Below are 24,313 nucleotides of genomic sequence, written 5' to 3'. Positions count from 1 at the left end.
ATGAGGACCGCCAAGTGCCAGCTGATGGCCACCAGCCTCTGCATCATGGTAAGCAAGCAACTTCGGGGGAGAGGATCTCCGAAAAACTGGGGTGAGGAGAACAACTGCTTTCACCAGCCCTGCTCGGAAAGGGTCAGCTTTTCCCACGTTCTGTTTTTTGGGTGTGGAGGGGAAAGCAAAGCAAACTGCCCGAGTTATCATTGCGCCCTGCATGGTTATCGCGGGCCACCAGCATCACTGCCCCGCAGCTGATAGACTTCTGGTTTCTCAGGGCTGCTGCAGCTGGTTCACAACTGGAAGGGGAAAGAAAAGCAGCATGGGTAGCTTTCAGCAAAAAATAAAGATGTTTGCTCCTCTCTTCTGGGGTTTGAAAGAGAGTCCTGGTGTAATTTCACTCGTTTCTGGGAGGTGGTCACCAGGAGATGGGATGTGTGAGGATGTGAAACTGTAGGGCTTTGGTGGAAGCATGTGTGATGGTGTTCCCTCCGAGGACCCACAGACCTGCCCCACAAAGAAAAAGCAATTCTAGGGATCCTTTTTAACAGCTTTTTGAAGCAAATTCGAGAGGCGCTTCTTGACATGTCACAAGGAGTTCAGGGGAAAACACACCACCATTAGAGCTGGTGGGAAGCAATGGACACTTGGGAATGCTTCTCCTGGACACTTCTGAGTTGTAAAGGCTCACTGCCTTTTCACCTCATGGACATCTCCAAGCTTCAGAAGAAAACAGAATTAGGTTCTGTATTTAGTACAAAAAGTGTTGGTGGCTTGGAAGGAGTGTAATTAAAAGGCAATACCTTATTTCAGTCCACACCTGAAACTCAAAGTTTGTCCAAATTTAATCTTTTTGAGACTTGTGGCTGTATATTGCTCGTTCTTCCAAATGAACTAAGGTGTCAAAGGAAGACTGCTACCAAACACATTCAGAGGAGATGCTACAACGCAGCTGCCGTGGGTGGCTAGAATCACGTTACTGCTGTGTTGGAGGACTCCTTTGGGCTGGTGTTTCTCAGAAATCTGAGCTAGCTGGCATTGCACTAAGCATTTTGCTGGGCGTGGATCGAGATACACAATAACACACAGCATGAGGAAACCATAGGTGCCATAAATTAGGTTATATGCAAGCAGAAAATACTGTGGTTTGGAGGAACTTAGCCTCTGAAACTATAATGTCATTTTAGGATTTGTCCTACTATGTGCATTTTGGGGTCTGTGCAGTGCTGTTTGGATATTGAGGCTGTCTGCCTGTGGGTAGCACTCGGGAGCATACAGACACATCGTGTGCACTCAGCGGGACCTGCCGCCATGTAAATCCCTTCCTCCAAACGTTCCTTTGCAGCTGCTGGGGCTGTCCATCGCTACGCTGAGCACAGTCACCCACTACGGGCTGCGTTTCACCGTCATCAGCGACATCTCCCCCGAGAGCAACTCCTACCGGGTCATCCACCATGCAGGTACGTCGCAGTCACACCCCAGCGAGACCTTTGGGGAAGGCAGGATTCAGGGCCTGTAGGATGTTCTAGGGCTAAAGGAGTCCTGCAGGCACTGTTTTTCTCACTGTTTTTGGACCCACACCACATCTCCCCATCTTTTCCCTGTGCTGCAGAGAAAGTCCAGGGGCAGCTCAGCCAGATGTAGGTGGACCCAAAGGTGTGGTGGGACTGGAAGTGCCACGGGAGCACGGGGAGAGGGTCTGCTACAGGGGTTGAGGCTGAATATGATGAAAAATGATGCTGGGAGAAGAATGGGAGAGGAGAAATGCATGGAAAAACCTCCTGGGGGAAAAATGTTTGTTCGTTTCTTTTCCCCTGGTTTAATTTGTGCCCTGGACAGTACAGAGGTCATAGGGAAAGACTAAATGAAGGAGAAATATAAACTGAGTCTTGGATACAAGGTTAGAGCAAAGAGACGAGAACAGCCTCATACTGCATGCTTAGCCCCTAGTCAGGGCTGGAAAGCACTCGGGTACCGGCTGTGGCCCTGCCTTGGCTGGGAGGAAACCAGCAGGCGAGTGTTGCAGGAGATTAGTGGTACGCCGAGCCCCGATACTGGCCGCAGGGCATCTGCTGCTCTTCAGCATCCCCAATTCGGGGGCATCTTTATCAGAGGGCTGAAGTAATTGTCAGCTTATGGGCATCCTCCCAGGGTGCCTGGCTCTGCTGGAGCTGGGTTTGCTGCTCAGAGGTCTGCAAGACGAGCAAAGCAGCTGGGGAATGATGAGTAAGTTATAAAGCATTCGAGTTCTGCAAAGTGGTCTTCTTACACCACATTCCCAAAACACACTTTTTGTCCTCTCCCCGAGCAAAAGCATTTCGCCATTAGTCCCCTCGAAGTCTTGGTGTCTGACTGCAGATCCCGTGTCTGGCTTCCTTCCAGCTTTCTACATTGGCATCTGCCTCAGCATGACCCTGATCCTCGCAGCCCTGCTGAGCTCGGCCGCCACGGTGCGGGAGTCGCAGTGCCTCACAGCGACGGTGCGTATCCCTCCTGAGGGGCCGGCTGGGAGTGGGAGGCATGCAGGCACTCACACCTTCAACCTGCTGCACGCACACAGGGCTAGGACATCCCATTACACCACTCCATGCTGCAAGGGGACATTTTTTATAATGCGGAGACTGGCCTGACCCTGTGGGGCTCCTCCAGCTGAGGACTGCATCCTTATGCACCTTGTTGTTGGTTTTTGGTGGTGGTGGTGTTTTTTGTTGTTGTTGTTGTTTTGTTTTGTTTTATTCCAAAGCAATTGCAGAGATGATGCACTTTTTGAGCAATGTTTGAGCCTGGACCATATCAACATTAATAAACTGAACTGCAAGCTCTGCTTTGCAGGAAGCCATGCGATTTCGTTAAGTTCTGGGGAGAAAAGCTCCCATTTTGGCTTATGGGTGCCTAGGGGCTGGGGTGACATGCTCCCCACGAGGCTGCTATTTCTCCAGGCTCCTGCTGGCATTGTCCCAGCACCTTCACTTCGGCTCCTGCCGGCTCCGGGCCCCTTTTGGCCGCTGGGGGGGGCCGGGGAGCTGGCGCTGGGCAGGGCACAGCCGTGCCTGGGTAACAGCCCTGGGAATAGCCGAGGAGCCCTGGGCGGCCAGTTTACCCTCTGGGATTTCTCCTAACTTTGGGACAGGGCTGGAAAAGTGCGCTTGTCCTCCCTGGAGAGCTCTGAAGCACCTCCTGCACCGCTCCTCCTTGTGCAAACAGCTCACCGATGTGGTATCAACTTGCATCGCAGGGTTTCTATAGGGGAGCTTTTCCCAGACCTCTACGTTGGCATACACCCCTTTAAAGCTGTTGATATCTTGCAGCAAGGACCATTCCGCAGCTGGTTTCCCCACCAGTCCCTGCCCACATTTGATCTCAAATGTGAAAGCGGGAGATGAAGGCAGAGAGCCAGCCTCCGAGGTCAGATGTGACGCGGGCAGGAGTGGCACGAGTCAGACCTCTGGGGCTCTGAACAGTCTCCTCCTTCGGGAGGGCTGTGTATGCCGAAGAGGGGCCTCAGTCTTTCTTGTCCTAATGACAACGATGGGTGCAGGGTGGTTAGAAACCAGAATGGGTTGAATCGGCAGCTCGTCTCGTAGCTGCAGCAGCGGCACCAGCCCAGGCAGAAACCTCCATGCACACAGCGATGCTTGCAAGGAAGCTGGTTCCTGGAGAATGACTGAGATCTTAGAGATAAAATGTTACTTTCTAAAATCCTGGACTGTTATTCCCAGAGCTCCTCTTCAATGGGGGAGCAGTGACAGGTTTATTGACTCTCCTCCAGCTGTAGTCCTGCTTTTTGGTGATATGCGGTGCACCAGGCAGGCAGCCCTGAATGTAAACATCCTGCAGCTCTCACGGCCTCTGAAGGCCATGCCGCTATTGAAGGGGAGGAAAAGGAAGAAAAACTGCAATTTTGCTAGCACTACTTGTACAAAAGGAACTGGCTCTTACAGTGTTTAAGGCACCGTGTGATGGTAGCTGGTCAGACAAGGAGGAGTGGGGGATGGGGGGGTGGCAGAGAACAACCAGAATATCCCACCTGAAACTCACACCTGAACTTTCCAGCCTAAAAACTACTCAAAATAAGTGTTTGGGATGGATCAGCTGTTCCAAGCAGTTTCTGTGGTGGAAAAGGCTCGGTGGACACCCAGTGTAACCCAGCTTCTCACTGAGTGATGTGCCAGCAGGGCCAGCACACAGTACAGGCTGTTTGCTTTACTGCCTCCCGGTGTGTAATTGCAGGCAAGTGCTTTGAGGGTCCTTAATAACCCAGCAGCACACTTCAACATCTTGGTTTTGCTGTGAATTTGTCTCTTCATAGTGCTGTAACACGTCTGTGTGACAGCACTCCCCAGGAGCAGGCAGAGATGCTGCGCTCAGCTGGAGCTGAGGATGGGTTCTTCCTGCAGACAGAGATTGCAGGTAGCGCTTGCATGGAAAGGCAAGCATGCCACGTGCTGTTAGGTGAACTGGGGCAGGGAGGGAGGGCTGCAATCTGATGGATGCAATCCGAAATTATCTACCCCCTTCCCTGTCCCTAGGCTGTGAGTTATTGCAGGGGGCAGCCTCTCACAGTGGCACCAAAAAACAGCCAGAACAGGGGAGGTCACAGATCTGCTCCTTCCCTGGCTGGGAGGCAGCTTGGCAGAGCTGCCCAGCCCACCTGGAGCCAGAGCATCCCTCCCTCAGCCCCAATAACTTTCCCTTTGCTCTCCCGAAGCATCAGCAGTGTGCTGCTGGGGATGCTGCTGACTGCGTGGCACAGGGAGGATGCTGAGGCTCAGGGACTGCTTTACCCGAAGGGTAAGCGTGAGAAGGGTGAATTAAAAGTTACGCTCACCAAGAGATGGCACGCCATTTCTGCAGATGCTGCTGAGTCTCTAGGGGCTGAATTGTTCCTTGCAGTGAGGACAGGAATGAGGTCATTCATAAAAGAGGGACTGATGGCAGAGGATGACAGTGGGGCTGTGTCCTCCTCCAGGGAGCCCCTCCGCACATTGCGTGCAAACTGAGTGTTGCCTTTTCATTTTTATTTTCTTTTTCCTCCAAATATCTTCTAATATAATCAGAAAGGATGGGAGAGTGAGAGGGAAGAAATCCGGGTGGTGCCGCTTGCATGCTAGGGTTCCCGCTTTCCAGGTTCACGGCAGGTCCTCTTGGTCATGGGAAAGCTTTCCCATTGCTGCTAGTGTTGGTTTTTCATCTACCTTAATTTTCTTTTTTTCTTTTCTTTTTTTTTTTTTTTTTCAAGCCTGGTTTTGGTCCTAAATTGGATGAAAACGTTGACTCTGCTATGCTGTTTGTTTGAGGGCGGTGTAGAGAGGCAGCAAAATGCCAGGGCTGGTTCCACTGTGGAGCAATCTGAAAAGTCATTCTGCTGGCATGTTCTCATTCATTTCCAGGATTTGAAGTAACGCATTTTCCTTTCTTAAAGTATATGGAGGCTTTTTTTTTTTCTAAAAGCTTTTTTAAAAAAAAAAAAAAGCTATACTTCTTAAGCTAAAGTTACTCTTTTTCCTTCCCTTAAGCTTGAATTTGGTAAAATTTCATGAAATATTTAATCTTCAAGAGATTTCAACTAGGTCATATTATTGAAGTATTCAGCTGGAAAAAAAAAAAAGGGAAAGAAAATAAAATAAGCTATAGTCAGATGGGTAGCTTTCCCCTGATGCATGACTCCTTTTTGGAAGAGGGACAGTTTCATGGAAAAGCTTGTAAGGGCAATAATTTACAACTGCTGCTTATTCATCATCACTTGCCATTCCCAGACTAAGCTGTGGATTCATATTTGATGAATCCGTTTGGCCTTCAAACATTTTATAGGCACTTTTTATTTTCTTTTTAATGTGAACAAGATCCTTTGGTCCAGCTGTTACAACAGGCACTGATGTTTACATCAGGGTTGGCTTTTTGTTTTGGATTGAATTTCTTCAAATAAAGAGACGGCACATCTGACTTCCAGCTCTGTGAGCCTGGGGAAGAAGACAAAAGTCAGGCTGCCTCCTGTGTCATTGCTGTCATTGTTTGGACTCTCCAGGGTCAGTTGCTGGCCTTGGTTGTATTTCTGTCATCCTTTTGTCTAAGCAGGTCAACGTGGCCGTGCAGCTCCGACGTAGCTGACAGCGCTGAGATGCGGGCCAAGGGCAAGTCCGGCTCCTTTCCCAACACCGGTTGCTCTCCATCCCACTTCTTTATGGACTATTTATTTATGGACTTATGAGTTTTCCCCTCCTTGAAACTCACAACTGACTTTTAGACGTGGGGGATTGGATCCCTCGAGAGAGGTGCTATTTTTGTGCATGCTACTGCTTCAGAAGAGGCACAAGTAAATATAATTTTCTCTCTCTTTTTCTGTTTTTAAGAGGAATTTGGGCAGATTAGGTTAACTGCTCCACAGGAAGCAGAGTGCTTTTTTTGGTCAACTCCTTCAAATGGCCGCGTTGTAATCAGAGGGTTCCAAACGGAGAATCACAACGCTATTGTGCATCTAACTTCTTACAAGTTATGAAGCATACCAAGAGAAAGCAATGCTTAGCTCTAACTTTAACCAAACTTGCTTGAACAAACACATTAAATATGTTCCTAGCATGTTTTCACATGGATGTCTTCTCCCCATAGTGTAACTGATAACAATTTTCTCTTTATCCTCAGGGTTTTTTCTGCTTTGCTCTGGCCTTCTGCGGACTGATACCAGCTGCCTGCTGGAGATACGCACGCAGCACAGAGGTAAGCTTCCTCTGCTAGGAAATGCCAGCAGCCTCTCATCAGATGCAGGTTTTGTACCAATTTCTCCTTTAAAAGGGACAGCTGGTGGTAATTAAGCCATCCTCATCAAGGTCTATAGGATGCATGTTGTGTTACACACCTCCTCTGCAAGAAATAGGTCATTTAAAGGGAGAGAAGGGAATGTGGGGTGCTGGCCCTAGAAATTCTTGGACAGGACAAACATTTTCTCTTGAAGGTAAATTGAAATGCATGTCTTGTTTTAAATAGCTTTGGGTGTTTTCATTTTTTGAAAAATAAGGTGCTTGGCTTTTGAAAAGTTTTTTTTTTTTTTTTTATTATTTTTGTCTCAAATATTGGGCAGTTTCCAGCCAGCTCTAATTCCTGGTAACTTCACCTGGGAGCCTCAGTTCAAAGGTTGTGGCTGCTCGGCTTGTCTCTGTCTCTGGTGAGATCCACGAGAAATGCCCAGGAACTGTGCCTGTTAACCAGCAGCAGTGGTACAGTGAAATAGCTAGTGTGAAAAACAGCATTTGTGGTTGATGTCATGCTGGGTTACATGGTCTAGAGGAGAAGACTGCACAAGGCTGGATTTTCAGGTCTCTGAATTGTTACCCCGGAGCTCGCTGCTCGTGTGCTGGATGGTGCTGGAGATGAAGGGTGCTGGGGAGATGGAGTTAAGGTACGTGGCAGCAGGATGCTGGCTGCTGGGGAAGCAGAAATGGGGCTTAGTACTTCAGGAAGGCTAGACTTTTAATTCTTTCCTGAGCTGATATCATTTCCTTTCATCTGCTTTACATGTTTACTCCTCTTCCCATTCAGGTGAATTTGTTGCTTCTTGGTCTTAATTCCACCCATGCTCAAAAAAAAGAGAGAGATTTGGGATTTGAAAAAAAAAATTTTTTTTTTGTGGAGCATAGTTCCACCAAAACCCCAGAGACTTGGTCTGTGCTCAGGCTGCTGCAATTGCACCTCTTTGTGCTCACACTCGACCCACAGAACACGGCTCGTAGGAACTCCATGTTGTAATGGTTTGGTGTCCTGTGGGGAGGTTAAAATCCTGTCCCTGTGGGGCTGTAAGACAAAAGGGCAACATCTGGGAAGCAGTAAGGGATAAGCTCCTGCCTCTCTAGAAAGCTTGTCCACAGCTGACCAGGAGCTGAAGATCCTCTGCAATAAGGGTCAGACAAAAGGCACCGGATCTCAGAAAGGCAGGAGCATGAAAACCCAGCACGCGTGGAGCAATGCTTTCCAGCTGCCAACAGCCTGTCACTTAGGGATGAGCTGCTGATTCTTTTGTGTGTGATGTCCTCTGGATTTTTTTTTCCTCCATGAATTTGTCCAGCTGCTCTGAAAACATCAGGTGAATACTGATGGCATAGCAGCAGTGTTCATCTCTATTGCAGCACCACCTGTGCCCAAAGGTCCCACACTTACCTGGCTAAAGCAATGTCCATCGGAGCTGAGACATCCATAGCAAAGAGTCCTCTTACAGCCTCTGTATAAATTTTCCTTGGATTCAGGCAAAACTATGAGAATACATTATTTTCACACTAGCATTTTAATATGGAAATAATAATTTGCAATCAACACAAAAGGGAGACCTCAAGCAGGGCATCTCCTTCTTCTGCACAGGTTTCTAATGAGAGCTTTAAACAGAAGCAGTGTTACCAAAGGAGAAGTGGCACCAGAAAGTGTGTCTGGGTGGTCTGTGGAAATTGCAGTATGTGAACAGGCTGTTTAGATATTCTTGCTCCAAAAATGTGAAATAGGCTGTGAAAAGACCACAAGAAAAAGTTGTATATTGAATGAATAAGGGTATGTGCCATTTAACAAAATATTTAGCTGAGTATATTTAAAGAACGATACCAATCAACAAAACACTTAGCTGAAAATATTTAAAGACTTTCTCTGTAAATGTTTTAATCGCTACATCTGTTTTTATTTCAAATCATTATCCTGTTTTTTTGCTTTGAGTGCCCTGCCCATAAATGCACCCATGTGTTATGGTTAGCTTTAGTACTCATTTTTTTTGTTTTGTTTTAAGCAAAACAGAAATAGTTTTCACAGGACAAAATGTTTTTTGTTTTTGTTTCAAGATGTTTACTTTTCAGATATGGAAAAACAGCAGTATTTCTGACAACAGAAAAAAATAAAATACCATTGGAGATCCCCTTGAGTTTCTCTTCTTGCTAAAATGCAAAGAAAAGCAGGGACTAAAAATGAGGAAAGATTGAATTATAGGAACGTCACTTACAAAACACATGGAAATTTGGCTTGGCTTGAAAGATAGCTTGTCTCACCAGTGAGGAAGAAAGGCCAGATGTGACTGCCTCCCCAGGACAGACAGTGCAGTGGTACAGACTGCTGAGTGGGGTGGGGGATTCAAAAGGCTTGAGAAGTTTCATTATAGAGCAGTTTGCTTGTCTGATTTTCTTAAAGTAAAGAGCGAAACTAAACGCAGATGCCCTCACACAGCCTCCTGCATGTTGGCGTTTTCAGAAATAGTGGTAATATGGGGAGAAATCAGTCAAATTCACCAGTATCTTGTAAGTCTGTTGGGATGAGCCCTTTCCTCCTTCTGCAAGTAGGAACTGGGAAGTTTCTTGTCCCCCAATCCACAGCAGATGCTCTCAGTATTTTATTCCACTTGATCCAAAAAATAAATTAAATAAATAAATAAAAAACCTTTATAGAACAGAACCCTCTTCCTGAAAATCATCCAGCTAGAGTGGAAAAGCCCAATCTTCAGCTGAAAAATGGTTTTGATGGTTATTTTCAAGAGGCAGTAGATAGAAGTGTTGTTTGAACATGATGAAAGCAAGATTCCCTTCTTGCCTTTGACTCTTGAGAGACCTATTTATAGTACTTCTTGCAGAGAAGCTACGCAGGACAGGAGAAAAAGACAATTCATTTGTAAATATTCACTGTTCTCAGACCTCGGCACTATAAACAAAACATGAATCTTTCTCATTTCCCATTCTCTTCTGCTTTTCAGAGTTTCTATCCCTCCTGATTGAATTCTTTCAGACATCTGTCATGGCTTTTTAATTTCAAGTTACCCACTTTCCAGACAGGCTCAGTGTCACCAGTTTTTATTTGTAAAACAGCTTATCCCAGCTGTGCAAAAATCACAAATCTGGGATTTATTGTGCTTTGCCACAAAAACTTGAATCCTTTGTTCAGCGCTGTAGTTAGCCTTTGCTCCATTGGCCTGTCCACATGGCCAATAACTGGGTTTTGGGCTGTCTTCTGAGGATGCTTCACGTTCATCTGCTGTAATTAAAGTAGAGAAATTACTGTTGAGAAATAATGTTCCCTTTTCCAATGTATGCCTGTCTGGTAGGTTTGGTCACAAAATGGTGAATGAAATGGGGAAGAGCAAATAAATCAGAATAATATCTTGGATCCTATACCTGTCTCTCCGATGTGTACAATGCAGCTTAGTTCCTATGAAATCAATAGGGATCAGCAGTAATTAGCAGGCAACGCTGACTGCTGAAGAAAGGAAGACAATGTCCCTGCTCTGGCCCAGCTCATGAGTAGCAAGGTTGGTGGCGGAGTTATGAGCGAAGAAGCCCCCAAAACACAAAGTTTGTCCAAAATCAGAGCGTTGAACGTGCATCTGACTTTGTCTGCAGCATGTGGCCTTACCCAGCCCCTGCTGTAATAGACAAGGAGGGCTTTTGATGCTCTTGCTAACCAATACAAAATGGGTTTGAGGTTTTGTTCTGGGCTTTGCTGTAGAAAAGGCCAGAGGAGCTTCAACGTCACATCACGTTCTGGTTTTCCCTTTCTCTGCAGCAGCTTAGGATGTGCTCCCAGCAGCCCCACGAGCCTGTTGGGGTCGGGAGGGTGAATCAGTAGAAATAAAATCGCTGCAGCTCAAAAGGAGTTCTGCGGCAGAAGGAGCTTCTTAATTACAGGGGTTTGTTAGCAGGTCAATGTTAGCTTAAAACCAAGTATGTTTACGATTTCCTGACTTGGGGGAAAATTTGAAACTAAACATTGGTGCAAATGGTTGTGCCAGGCTTCTCCTGGTTTGGACCAGAGGACCTGTTCCCTTTGCCACAAGGTACCAGGGAAAAAAATGCTGCTGTATCCAAAACGTCTCACAGCATCCTGTCCTGAGGGTGGAGTGGCCAGAAGATGACAATATAAGCAGCTGCTTTGTGCCTCCTGCATTGGTGTTCATCTGCCCCGACTTCTGGTGTGCCGGCCCAATTTCCTGAGTCCTTTTTGATGAAAAGGTTGCTTGGCTTTGAACTGGCTGTAATGATGAGGCAATCTCTTAATTTTCAAGTTGCTGGGTGATTTCAGAAGGAGGTTTCCCCAGCAGCTTTCCCTCCATGTGCACAGAAAGGCATCAGCCTCTTTGGGTTGTGCTGGACTGCACGTACTCAGAGAGTTTGCCTTGTCCTTGCACATCCATCTCATTTCTGCAGTTATGCAAGAAGTGATGAAATGCTTCCAGGTAATTCCTTAAGTAAGGTTGTAGAGGTTCTTCTGGTGGCAAGCAAAATCTTTTTGTTTGTTTGTTTTCCCAGGGCATTTGTTTCTGTCATTTGTACTTGTTTATGTTGGGGTAAACTCTTACAGGGTCTGGTCTGGGGTGATGGTCTTACCCTAAGGAAATGCTTTAATGCAAGATTAAGTCCATGATTTCTGTTGGACTTAAACACAAGCTGGAGGTGTGTTCAGGTGCTTTCTGAAGCTAGAACCAAAGCACACAGGCAGATTCCTTCCTGAATCAGCAGGGCTGGGACAGGATTGCAGCTGTTCACAGGGGCCTTTCAAGAGCCTTTGCAAAAAGCAGGGATTTTGCTGTTAAAACAGTGTGAACAATCTGATGTCTTCCTTGCTCCTGATGTTATTCATATTGCCAGGCACAATCATTTTAACATAAGCACTGAGTTTTTCCCGTCTCTGAAGCATGCAAAATTGGAGTAAATAAATAAATAGGGGGAAAACCCTCCCTCCTTTTTTTTAAATATCATGAATCTTTCCCAGCGTTTGCGTTCCCATCACGTACAAATGCCCCGCTCCCTCAGCAAGACAGTGCTCTCCTTTGTCTGACGCGATGCTCAGGCGCTTGCCCTTTTGCTTTTTATAATTTATCGCTGCCCCGGCTCTGAACCCACCCGGCTCTGAACCCACACGGCCCTGTTGCCGCTGCTTCCTGTGGTACAGCTGGGGCTGCTGTCTCCAGCATCAGCCACAGTGCCTGAGGCCACTCAGATGGTCCTCAGCACCCCAGCACAAAGTGGCACGTCCAACCTTCACGTGGCCATAGGGGATCGGATCTAGTGCTGATACAACTTTTTTTTAAGTTAAAAATAATTTTTTAAAAAGCAGTTGTCTATGCTTTTATTGGGAAAGCAGTCTTGACTGGCAATGGTTTCACGTGCTATGGGCAAGAGATGGTTTGATGATAGTTTTGGGAGGTTCATTGATAGTTGGGTGTAGCATCTGAACTGTGGAAGCATGAAGGAGGAGTATGGGCCCTTGGCAACACACTGGTTTTGCAGTTCTGTTATAAAATGTGGACTGAAATACTTCTCTTGCTTTACAAAAATACTAAATCAAGGAAACAAGAGGACCTTGACACACTGATGCTGGTGTCACTCATTGGAGGTACAGCCTCAGATCTGGAGGGTTTAGGGGAAAAAACCCTTTTGGTGTTTATTAACTGCCTGACTGGTTTTTGATTTTTTTTTTTTGTAATTTTAATTTTTATTTTTTGGACTTCTCTGTGAAGCATCTCATACCCTGCCACAGGCACAAACTGATGCTCCTGGGTTCATCTGAGAAGCACAGAGGCTGTGGTGTTCCCTTGCCCACTGGCTGGATGCTATGTGCCCCGCTCATCCTGCTGGACTTCTGCTGCTGGTTTGGGCTGTGGGGGTGAGAAAGGAGGAGGAGGTTTGTAAGATAGCAGCTGAAAGGAGAAAAAAATATGTGTGTGTGTATAAAGGCATATATGTGATCTGCTGTTCTCAGTGACAAGTAGGGAGACCTGGCTTGTGGTTTGGTGCTCAGCTAACTCCAGGCAGCGTTCCTCCATTTAGCGAGCAGAGCTGTAGGAAGGCATGAGTCACTTGTAAATGGGAGCTGGCAGCTGCCGGAGCACTTTGGCCAGCCGTGCTGTTCAAAGCTGGCTTGTGCCCCTGGAGAAGCATTGTCTGCATCTGTCTTTTGGGAAGGCAGCACTGAGGCGGGAGGGAAGCAGTGAAACAGGTCAGCACTTTCATCAGTTCCTTGTGCAAATGATTCAAAACAGGAGGGCAGTGCTGGAATCAGAGAGAAATAGCTTTGTAAGGCTTTGCTTCTCCTGCTTCGTTATTTCACGATGGATTTTGCTCCCTTCTCTGTTTGCATAACCCTTAGTGATGTACCAAAAGACAGGGGCTGCCTGTGCCTGTCCCAAAACCTGCACGAGAAGGAAAGGAAAATCCATGAGTTTAAAAAATAATACATTTACAATAATACAAAATTATATATATGTATATATCAGAAGAAAACATGAAAATGACTTGGCTAAAAGTCTCATCTGGATCTCCCTGCTCTCTTTGCATCAGTGGTCTCCAGTGACTGCCGACATCAGAGGGGAGCAGCGCCTTCTGATCTTATGCAGGTTTTGGAGGCGGGGGCTCCAAGGCTGCTCTGCTTTCTAGTGCCGGCAGGATTTCTGCAGCTGGGATTGACTAGCTTGAGGAAGCCTGAAGCAGAGGTGAGGAAGGGAGCTGACATGCTGTTAGAGAAGTGTATATATAGAGGGGCGTTCATTGACATCCCTTGCTTGCAAAGGGATCAGATCTGGATACTGATCTCCTTGTCACACGTATCCATTCCAAGTACAGTTACAGGGAAAAAAAAAATCTCTTTGGTGAATAACAAGGCAAAATCGTGAATTTCTCTCTTGGAGGAAACAAGTGAAATTTATTTTAGTTTCTAATAGCCAAGGGCAAGAACAGTAGTGGTTTCAATAGAGTAAATGCCTTCTTGCAATCATAAATTCTGCTTCTTGAGGGGCATAAAGGATTTAGAAGATGATGAACAATCTCAAAATTCCTTCTTTCTTTTACTTTAAGTGAAAAATGCTATTCTACTAAATCACTTGGAGTCAGCCACATCAATCTCAGTGGTGTTTTTCCATTTGTTGTATCCACTAACTCTATCACCCCTAAATGAATGTTTCATTAAGGAATGCAGACAGAAATGGGAGACAGCAATTATTTGACTAATTTAGAGCTGGAACATTTTGCCAAGCTTCTTCCAGGAAAAGAATTAGTGTAAGGTGTGACCTCCATACCACTTAACCTGGAGGTTTTTGTCAAGCCAAAGTCCAGCTGATGCTCCATCTTCAGCTTTCCCTGTTGTTTTTTCTTACTGATGAGCACTGGAGGTACATTCCCCTTCCAAGGGAGACCTTTGCCCAGAAATACCCCTCCAGCAACAGGTCCCAGTGTGCATGCTAACTAGTTTTGAACCATGCAAAAAATCAGCAGCATGTCACTGGGAACAGGAAAATCCACGTGGCCATCGTGGTGCTAATGTGTAGTGGGGGCATAAGACCTCTCAAGGAGAAGCCCAGACAGATCTTCTCTTCTGTAGCTGCATCCATCCATCTATCCATCCATCACATACGAACTGCTGCCTGAGTTATGGGATGAGGCACAGCTGTGGCTTTCTTAATGCGTTATTGACAGTTTCAGCATAACCACTCAAACTTAATAAGCATCCGGTTGCTTAAATGGGAGAAAAAGCACCCTGATTTTTTTTCCTCCAACACCTGGTGCAAGAAACGGGGAAAAAAAAGCAGTTATTCTGAGGTGATGGACTGAAAGTTGCCCTTCAGTGGAGTGTGTGATGGGAATCTATTGAGGACGGCAATTTGGTACAGAGCAAAGAAGTACTCGAGCTCTTCACTGTGCTACGTCCCAGCTCCCAGGAAACTTTAGGGATGAATTTGTGCATTGTGAACAAAATAAGCCCTATTGGAAAAAAGGCTAGGTCATGAAACCATCTGGTGACTCTCTCATGCTTTCAGTTTTTAATTTTTGTTACATCATTAGGCATGCATGAGGCTGCATGCCCTTTTGGCCTGGGTAGATGCTGCCATGCATGGCTGGTGTTTCAGAGTTTGGCTGCAGCTCTGAGCACAAATATAACCCCATCTCGGGCAGAAAAGTTGCTAGGATGATGGCTCATTAGTGCAACCTTTTGCTGTCTCCTCTTGTTAAACCAGCCCCCTCATATGCTCCATGGCACAGTTTCCTGCACAGAAGGAACAGCCCCTGATATACGGAGATTTAGGACTTTACATCCACCACTGAAATATTTAAACCGGAAAGCTCTCTGCAGTAATCTTTACAAACAAATTTCTATGTTGCTTGAAGACAGCAACTTTCCCCTCCAGAATCAAATGTTTCTAGCAAAAATCAGGAAGATGATATGGAGGAACTCCAGTCAAATCACTTAAAAAAAAAAAAAAAAAAAAAAAAAAAAGCTTTGTACTTTGATGTTCCCTTACTATGATCTGAATAGTGTATTCAGATAATAGCTGGATATAAATGCTAGATGTAATTGCTAGATAGAAGTGCTGAGAACAACTAATCAGCAAATTGTACTCTCAGGCTTGCCTAGACACACATCCTAAAAAGAAATTATTGCTATAAAACATTTTCCATTTAATCCTTTGTGCTTTAACTTCTTGGAGGCTGCTTGGGAAAATGAAAAATCAGTAAATAACTAAGAATCCAGTTCCTAAGTGAGCTCAGAAACACTGTGTAATTTAAGTCTCCAGTAGTCTTAATGTGTCTGGAGATTACACTTCCCTCATCATCACCACCACCACTGCTGTAGTTGAGATGACTGTGAAGAGTGTCTGCTGGCGGATTCCTCCCTTGTTGTTTCTTAGGGTAGGAATAGTTTTCTGCCATAGTTTTTTTTATGGGAATCTTGTTCCTTCAGTCCTCTCCCATCATCCCCCTTCCTTCAAACAACCTTGGTGAAAACACTTGGCATCGTTGTGGGGCTCCTAAAATAAGAAGTCTCTTTGGGAATGGCTTTTATCAGACTGCTTTCTGTGAAGTACTGTGCGCAGCTGCACTGCTCACTGCACAGATGCTACAGGGGAGAGTACGTGCTATTTACAGTAGACACTGTGTACAATCACAGAACGGTTTGGGTTGGAAGGGACCTTAAAAATCATCTAATTCCAACCCCCTGCCATGGGCAGGATACCTCCCACCAGCCCAGGCTGCCCCCAGCCCCATCTAGCCTGACCTTGGGCACCTTTAGGGATGGGGCCTTCACAGCTTCTCTGCGCAGCCTGTGCCAGGGCCTCACCACCGTGAGTAAATAATTTCTTCCTTATATCTAATCCAAATCTACCCTTTTTTAGTTGAAAGCCGTTCCCCCTTGACCTATCACTACACTCCCTAACAAAGAGTCCCTCCCCAGCTCTCCTTTTGCTATTAGTAGTAACGAGGGCCTGGAGTCTGCAATGGTCTTTGCAGATGAAATATCACTGGGTGAAGTCTCATCTTACCTGCGGTTTGAGTACAGTTGTAAAGTGGCCAGATCTGGCCCCATGCTTGCTGCAGCCAAAGGAGTATTTTTGTGAGGTTTTGGGGAATATGCCCAGTCAAGGCAGAGGGCTTAAAATTACATGTCCCAATGTTTCCTGGCTCAGGTCTCAGCAAACTTTTAATGTTAAACTTATGGATTGCTTTCAAAAGCTGTTTTCTCTGCTGTTTCAGAGACCCTTGTCCAAAGATAAATCCGTGTGAGAGATTAGGGTAAGCAGGAGCCTAATCTTGTGATTGTTTGAACCTGTGCTATCAAGTCAGTTGAACCCTCTTGGGGAAAGAAAAAAAAAGTAAATAAAATCCAAATGTAGGCCTCTTAAGGGGAAACTCAGCATCTGGATGTAATAGTAAATATGAAAAGGCAAAATTGCACATGTAGCACTACTAACTTCCCTTGATCTGTGTGTATGTAGTTATAACACAGAGTAGTTGTATTCCTGCAACCTAGATGGGAGTTGGGATATTCATAAGCAGCTGATAACCTTGTGGGTTAAGAAGCAGGCTGCTCGGCTCCTGTTCCTTTCTCAGCAACACAAGGCCACAAGAGGAGGCTGAAATATTATTATTTTTTATTATTCTCAATCCAATTCTTCAGTGGAAATGGAAACTTTTTTACTGAATCCATTTATTTAATTGCTGCTGCTGCTGGAAAGCTGCTTCATGGCCCACCAGAAGTTAGAAAAGTTTAGATGTTTTGCTTTTTATTGGGGTTTAAGATTTGCTCAGAAGCAGGATGGTGCACACATCCACCAGTAATCTCATTTTACTCTGGTGCCTGCCCTTCCTCCTCACCCGTGTGGGACAGCTCAGTGGTGTGGACCTTGACATTAAGGTCTGACGGACCTTGGCTCAGTGTCTCTGTGCCCTGCCCATCACTGGAGCTCTCTCATTAAAGACACTGGATTGCTCCTGCCTCACCATCTGGTTGCCAAGCATCCCAAGGGATGGAGGCTTTGCTGCAGTTTAAGCAACCCCAGATCTGATGGTGGGATTATGGCTCATCACCTGCTAGCTCTGGTGGACATGCAGGTGCGTGGTCATGCTTAGAAACCTTCAACCCTCCCCATTGCTATTCCTGTCAATAGCTTTGGAATATCTCCTAAGGACATGGTGCTTAAATTTATCCCTGGTGACATGGAGCTGAGTCTGATGCAAGTAATCTCGTAATTTCCTCAGCCTCCTTCTCTCCCCTTCCTTGTCAGTCATTGCCTTTTGGACAACTACGTGGGACAGAACAATATTGCAGTAATGGCTATAAATCACCTCAAACAGCCCTGCCTTCACTCCCGGGATGTTCAGGGGCTGGCACGTGGTGCTGTAATTTTTTTCCATAGAGTAATTTCTAGTGCAGCCCCTTAAGACTTAACTGAAAAGCCTCTCTGAATGGTGGCTTTGCTCCAAGAGCCCTCGTTCCTCCCCATGCAGCCACCCACTCCACTCTGTCTGTCTCACAGATTGACTTTCTGCTCTGAAAGCCAAGCATTGCCTTCAGACTCACTCAAATTAACGTAGATATGGAAGCAAGGGAAAATGAATGGAAGAAATAGATGTTTTGTTGTGTTTGGTTTTTAATTTTTTTTTTTTTTTACTCCAGTCACTAAATGTAATTGTCATATTTTTCCATTGAAACCCAAGCAGGAGTGGGCTGGGATTTGTCAAGCTGTGAGTTCTCACACTTTTAGTAAATATTTAGGATTTGATTCACCGCTGAGTCACCCCGTTACTACTTCTGGCTCAGTTCAGAGGAAATCCTCTGTCACTGGGATGACACTACCCATCTGAGGAGCTCTTGCCTTTGTATTTGAGCATACTCAATACTTGTCCTCACAGTCCCTTGTCAGAACGAGGAGGTGGTGTCATCCCTGCCTGGCAGGACATGAGGGGACTTGGAGGCACATAGGTCATAGGTACCCCTGTTCTTCTTTGACACTGACTCCCAAACTGGCCAGAAGCTCCAGCCATCAGCAGGTGAGACCTTGACGTGACATGTAGCAGAAAGTGGTACACTTACAGCATCACAGCTCATGGTGGCACTCACCATGTTGTGGGTGCCCCTTGGTGCGTGGTGGGTCGTACAGCAGCTGCTGCTATGTGGCAGCAGTTCAGTAGCTGCATGACTTGTCTTGCTATATACCTGGGAGAGACCTGTACAGACATCTGCTTCTATTGCAGGTGGAAGACCGCATGATGGACGTGTACGACCTTGTGTATGAGGAGGTGAGGAGGAACATCTCCAGCTTCAGGAAGCACGAGCTGACTGCCATCCACGAAGCAGTAAGCTATCTTCCAGCCTTCACAGACAGCCTTGCCCTGGAGCATCTTACCATTGGTTTCAGCAAGCTGTGGCTGGTGCCTGGCTATGCTTTGCAAATGCTATAAAACCGTTTTATCTTGGGAAGCAGAGGCTCCAGCAAGCTATGAAGTCTTTCCCCTTCCCCTTCCCACCTGGATTATCCAAGGGCCACCTACTTGAGCATCTCTCTGGTATGAAATCTTCAAAGTTTTCATGCCATAGCTGGTACATATTGCCTGTCTCAGCCGGCCCTTTGCTGTGCATCTCCTCCTGCAGCTGGACCTGCTTGGGCAGTGAGCTTGTGGCCTGCAGCGGGGCTGGGTGGGAAGGTCAGGTCTGCTCACTTGTTTCCAGGCTTCTCCCATACAGCTCCCTCTGTTTTCTTAATTTGTTGTAACAAGCGCTTTCCAAAGCTGCTTTCATCCAGGCATCTCAAAACGCAGAAAAGGGCAAATGTTTCTCATTACTATGACAGCAGTGGCCTTAAAGCTGTGACCAAGAGTATCAGTGCTTGCTGCAGGGTTGTGGAGCAGCATGTCCAAAGCCACCCTTGGCAAGGAGAACCACCCAACTTCATCACGTGCTTATTTTAGCCGCTTTAATTGATGAAGAAACAGTCCTTGTTTTGTTTTTTTATTTTTATTTTTCCCGGAGTTTAACTTCCATCACAGCAATTATCGATTGCATGCCTACCCGCTTTGGTCCTTTCCTTCCATGAAGCCCTGTCCCTCTCTTCCAGTTCCTGTGCTGTGGGAAGCACTCCCCATTTGGGGACACAACTGCCGTTGAGCACAAGACGTGTCCTCCCAGTCAGGCACAGGCTGCCAGACAGGTAAGCACAAAGCTTCTTCTACCCCACCAGCATCACTGTGCTGCTTAAAATCTTACTGTTTTTTAAGACTTAAGCCAGAGTTATGGCCTTTTTGTGGTTTGGTTCCTGTAGGTTAGGTTGGTTTTTGTTTCTTTTTTTTGTTTTAACCAGAAACGGGAAGGTATCTCTAGGTGCGGTTTGCTTTGCAGCCCGAGAAAGCCTCCAAAATGCTTGTTTTTGCAGCCTGTTGCTTCTCTCCAGCCTTCTCTATATCTTCTACCTGTGTGGAGATGATGTGATACCACAGGCATGTGTCTGACCTCAAAAAGCTATCGGGCTTGTCCATGTGGTTCTAGCTTCTGAGACCTAAAAAGTGTTCTGCTAACAGCAAATGTTGAAAGTGCACACAATGACTCTATTTCCCTCTTCTGTGGGCATTAGTCAGGTATTAAAACTTAAAAGGAGAAACTCATAAAGCAGGATAATGTTGTCCAGCAGTAGCTGCACCGTGTAGACTGGATTCCTCTCCTGTGCAGCATTCCAGTGAAGTGATGGAAAAGTCACCAGTACTGGACTGTGTATGCAGTGAAGGTGTAATGCAATCTTCATACTCCGAGCAAATCTCTTGTATGCTTTTTTCTATGGAAGTAACCAAATCAGTTGGTGTAGCTGAAGCTGCAAGCGTCATACCATACGTTGTCTCTAGGTAAAACAAAACCATGTTGCTACAGCTATGCAGAAACATCGGTGTTACATCAGAGGCTAACGCAGCCCTGTGATGCAGAAGCACGCCTCAACCCCTGGTTTCCAGCCACCTCCTGGAAAAACCAATCTCAAAGTGGGGGCAGGCAGCAGCTCAGAGAAGAGGAAGGAAGATGAAAGCAGACCTGGTCACCATGTGTGGGTGTTTGTTCACCTCTGCTAATGGTTTGAATTTAGCAGAGAGGAGGATGTGAGGATGTGACTTGCAGTTGGGAACCTGCAGCATTTGGTAGCTGCAGTGCATTTGCTCTGGCACTGATGTTGTGGGGCTGTGAGCACTTCTACCTCGCTCTGCAAATCACTTAATCAAGGGCAGGCTTTTGCATTTCTGAAATGGCTCTCTTGGCTAGCACCCACTGAATTTCAGTGGGGTTGCTGGCATGCTTACCGCTCATATATATTAATGCTGGTGACACCTTGCAGTATGGAGCTGTTTGCTAGTACCTTTGGGGAACACAAGCAGCATTATGGCATACTCTGCTTTTCCATCTTTTCACTTCACCCCGTCCATTTTCCATTGGGGTGGGGAACATTTGTGTATGACCACACTTACCTGTGCATGCACACATCCTCTACACTCCGAAATGCATTGTGGTAAGAAAATCATAGGCACATTGTAGTGGTGGAAAATATACTGCATGTGTTTGTCTTGCAGTGCAATGTTGCATCCCTGGTGGTCCTTTGGGGACCTGGGAGTTGGACTTGATGATCCTTGTGGGTCCCTTCCAACTCGGATATTCTATCTATGATCCCTCTCTTTCTACTTGGGGTCACAGCAAGTGCTATTAGGGGGACGGATGCCTCCTAAGCTCCTGCTGTGCTGCAAGGGGTGTCTCTCTCTTCCCAGGACTGCCTACGAGAGATCCAGGGCTTCCTGAAGAAGCACATGGACCTTGTCTCCACGCTCCTGGGCATCACCATCTGCTTCACGGTAACTGCACCTATTCCTTCTTGTGTCTGGCACTGAGAGGCAAGGGAATCACATTCTGAATTAGCCCCAGGATGCAAGGGTTTGGGATGATTTTGGAGATCAGTAGCAGGGAAACAAGTGGTGGTGGACTCCACCTTGGAAATTAGGAAATAAATAGTCTTGGTGAGTAGTTTTTCTGCCCCAAACTCATCATGTCAGCAAGGAATGGGGAGAGGTGTCTGCATTTTATCCTTGCGGATGTTTCGGCGTGTCCTCCCCTGCAAGCTAGAGGAGATGTCACCTGGCGTAGGGCTTGCAGGGTGGGTAGGAGGCCCACCACGCTCCATCTGCCAGGCAGCTCAGTGCCTCTCTGGTGAAGGAAAACCTGAAATGCTGCACAAAAGGACATGCTCCTACTGCAGAAGGCAGTGAGGGTGCTTGCTCAGTGGCTGCGTGGGGACAGTTCATTGGAAGCTGGAGAGTGCCCCTGATTAAAACAAGCCTGCTCCTAGGTCCACCCACTGTAATTACCCCTATACTAGGCCCTGCACGTGTATTGAAACATGCCAGAGAAGAGTACAAGCCTTGTTTCTTAACCATGAAATTAGGTTTGGTCTGCTCTGATATCTCCACACTGCTCCCCAGACAGGGCCAGTTTTCCCAACCAGTGTGTGTTTAGGGATTTTTTCAGTGCTTGTGTCCACCTCAGCACAATATGGGTTAGAAGATTTTTCCCTGTCTCAAGAAAAGCCAGAGGAACAAAGATTTTTTTGTACTGCTCGTAGTAAATGTGGAAAGCCATCAGGCAATGGCAGAGGTATATTTCTACTTAGATGGAATTACGTACTTGCAGACAGAATTTTAGCATTAAAGCTTCATTGGATCTTAGTGCAGCTGAGCTCTTGCTCAGAAAATCTTTGGGACATGTAGCTGATGCGTAACGCAAAGCCACATACGGATATTTGGTGTCACTTCCTAATTTTCCTTGGCTGTAGAAGAAATTTCACTACCCAGACAAAAGTAGGAGCACTTCTATATTTTTTCCCTGTAACTTGATGCTATAGCCAGATAATGCAAGAAAGTCTTTGAAGTGTACATTATAGGAAGTCTCACTGCAAGGTTGGCTATTGTGATGGCAGGATGCAAAGGAAAACCTGGTGGCTGGTACAGCTGCTCTCGTGTCCCTGTCCCTCCGGCCAGCACCGCGACGTGCACAGATGTGCCTCCATTGAGCTGCGCTCAGCTTGCACAATAAGGCAAGCTTTCAGAGGGCTTTGCAGCCCTCGTTACTCTTCCCCCAGCATCCTCACCTTTGATAAGTTGCCTGTGTAAATCTTGATACGTGACCAGCCACCACTGCTCAGGGTGATGGACCCATCAGAAAGCTGCAGTACAAAGGAAGCATACTGTCCTCACAGCGTGCACGTGGTGGCCTTTTGTTTTTTGTTGATTTTTTTTTTTTTTTTTTTTACTCCAAACAAAGCATGAAGGTTTTTTTCTCTGTTATTTATACAAAAGGCTATTATGAGAGATGTATGTTTGCGTGGAGGAATGTTTTGTGGCAGGAGTTTGAAGTCTGAATTTCCTGGCTTCTTCTCACTTTTGGATATTTTTAGCACAGAGTTTGAGCCATGCTGTGCTAATTCCAATCAGATGCTTTAACCACATGTTTTTTTCCCCCCTATCTCATGTTGGAATTGGTGTTCACCATTTTAGTGTAAAACAGCTCCTTCAAGAAAAATTTGATATTTTCATACATAACAAGTTCGGAAGTGCCAAGCAGACTAGTAGGCAACACTTATAATCCCTTATTTATGCAGAGGGAGCATCATCATTAGTTCAGTATTTAACTGTTTGCCCATTTCATTTATTTCCTTTTAGGTTTACGGGATGGTTCTGACTTCATTCCTCTGGTTCTCCATCCACTTCAGCAACAACCTGGACCGGAAAGGCAAATACATCCTGCGAGCAAGGTAGAAACTCATCTCCTGGGCTTCCCTACCAGGTAGAGCAAGCTCTTGGTGCAGGAAGATTCCTGAAGACCTCCCCAAAATCCCCTGAGATGGCACTGTGTGGGGACAGGTGGAGGGATGGGCGTCACCACTGCTCATGTTGCATGTTTCCCCCTCCTGCATCACTCGCCCTTGTGCATTCCTGAGCTGATCGGCCCAGGTGACACTCTGTGGAAGGGCACCTTCACTGAAAATGGATGAGGACCAAGGCGCAACTGGGCTCGGAAATGCAGATCGCCTCGCCAGGTGCAGTGCAGGGTGTAGCTCCACAAGCAGGACACACACACCTTTGGATACATCCAGAAAGGAAAGCCCAGCCAGAATCACGTTGCTAAACCAGACTTTTCTTGCACTGTTCTGTGTGACCCCAAAAGATGTGACATTTCTAGGGTGATAGCTTTGGACCGTAGCCTGGGACTGGTTCACTATCAGCAAATACATGGACACAGTGTGGCACCGCTGAAGGGAAATGTGCTCTCCTAACTGGAACACTGCTAATTATTGACTTTGGGCAGGTTTTGAGTTATCCCTGGAGTATGTAGGTATCCAACCACCACTAACTCTTTTTTTCCCTATATTAAAGTATTGTTGGAGCTCGGGGTGGAAACTGGGGGGGGAAGTAGTGCCTGTGTTTTGAAACAACCAGCCAGAATAAGGACACATCCCTCTGTTACTCCCCTTTTTGATGCGATATGCATCATTTTTAAAATTGTTAGGATTTGGTCAACCTCCTAGGTGCTGCGCTGATTTCATACCAGCACATTCAACCACACTGCCTTAACTTTGTGTTTCTCTAGCTTCAATGACCTACCACACTGCTGTGCAATACAAAAAGGCTTTGATATTAAACATATACAGGGCTCGTGTTTAAATCTGAGAGAAGCGGACTGATCCCCAGCCAGGTCAAACAAGACAATGTCCACTTCCTCTTTACATCTCCTTATCAACAATAAGCAGAAATTTGAAAAGCCTCAACCAGCTGAAGATCTCAGCTTCTCAGTCTTGCTAAAATGATGGCTTCCCGGTGTGCTTTGCCCTCATTGCAAGGAGACAGAGCTGCTTCTGAGCTGAAAACCATCACTGCAATAGATGTAGCTGGAAAATCTGCTGTGAACTGTGGCTATGGAATATGTCTGTTTGAACAAATACCAGCTTTCAGCCCTCTCCTTCATTGTGGCTTTTAGCCACAAAAAAAGAGTAAGTGGCAATTGGGATTGTCTTGATTGA

At 46.2% G+C, this 24,313-nt stretch overlaps 1 protein-coding gene across 1 annotated transcript; it reads left to right on the top strand.

The window, feature by feature from the left end:
- On the top strand, positions 1-23,091 carry TSPAN32 (tetraspanin 32). Its single transcript, XM_035539543.1, has 8 exons — positions 1-48; positions 1,340-1,454; positions 2,377-2,474; positions 6,634-6,708; positions 18,471-18,572; positions 19,331-19,423; positions 21,012-21,095; positions 22,956-23,091. Exons 1-8 carry the CDS (start codon positions 1-3, stop codon positions 23,049-23,051), a joined length of 711 nt encoding a protein of 236 aa, XP_035395436.1. The 3' UTR covers positions 23,052-23,091.
- The last annotated feature ends 1,222 nt before the right edge of the window (positions 23,092-24,313 follow it).

This window comes from Cygnus atratus, chromosome 5, assembly GCF_013377495.2.
Source record: "Cygnus atratus isolate AKBS03 ecotype Queensland, Australia chromosome 5, CAtr_DNAZoo_HiC_assembly, whole genome shotgun sequence".
NCBI lineage: Eukaryota > Metazoa > Chordata > Aves > Anseriformes > Anatidae > Cygnus > Cygnus atratus.
The sequence above is the reverse complement of the archived record's forward strand: the minus strand, read 5'-3'. Positions and strand labels throughout refer to the sequence as shown.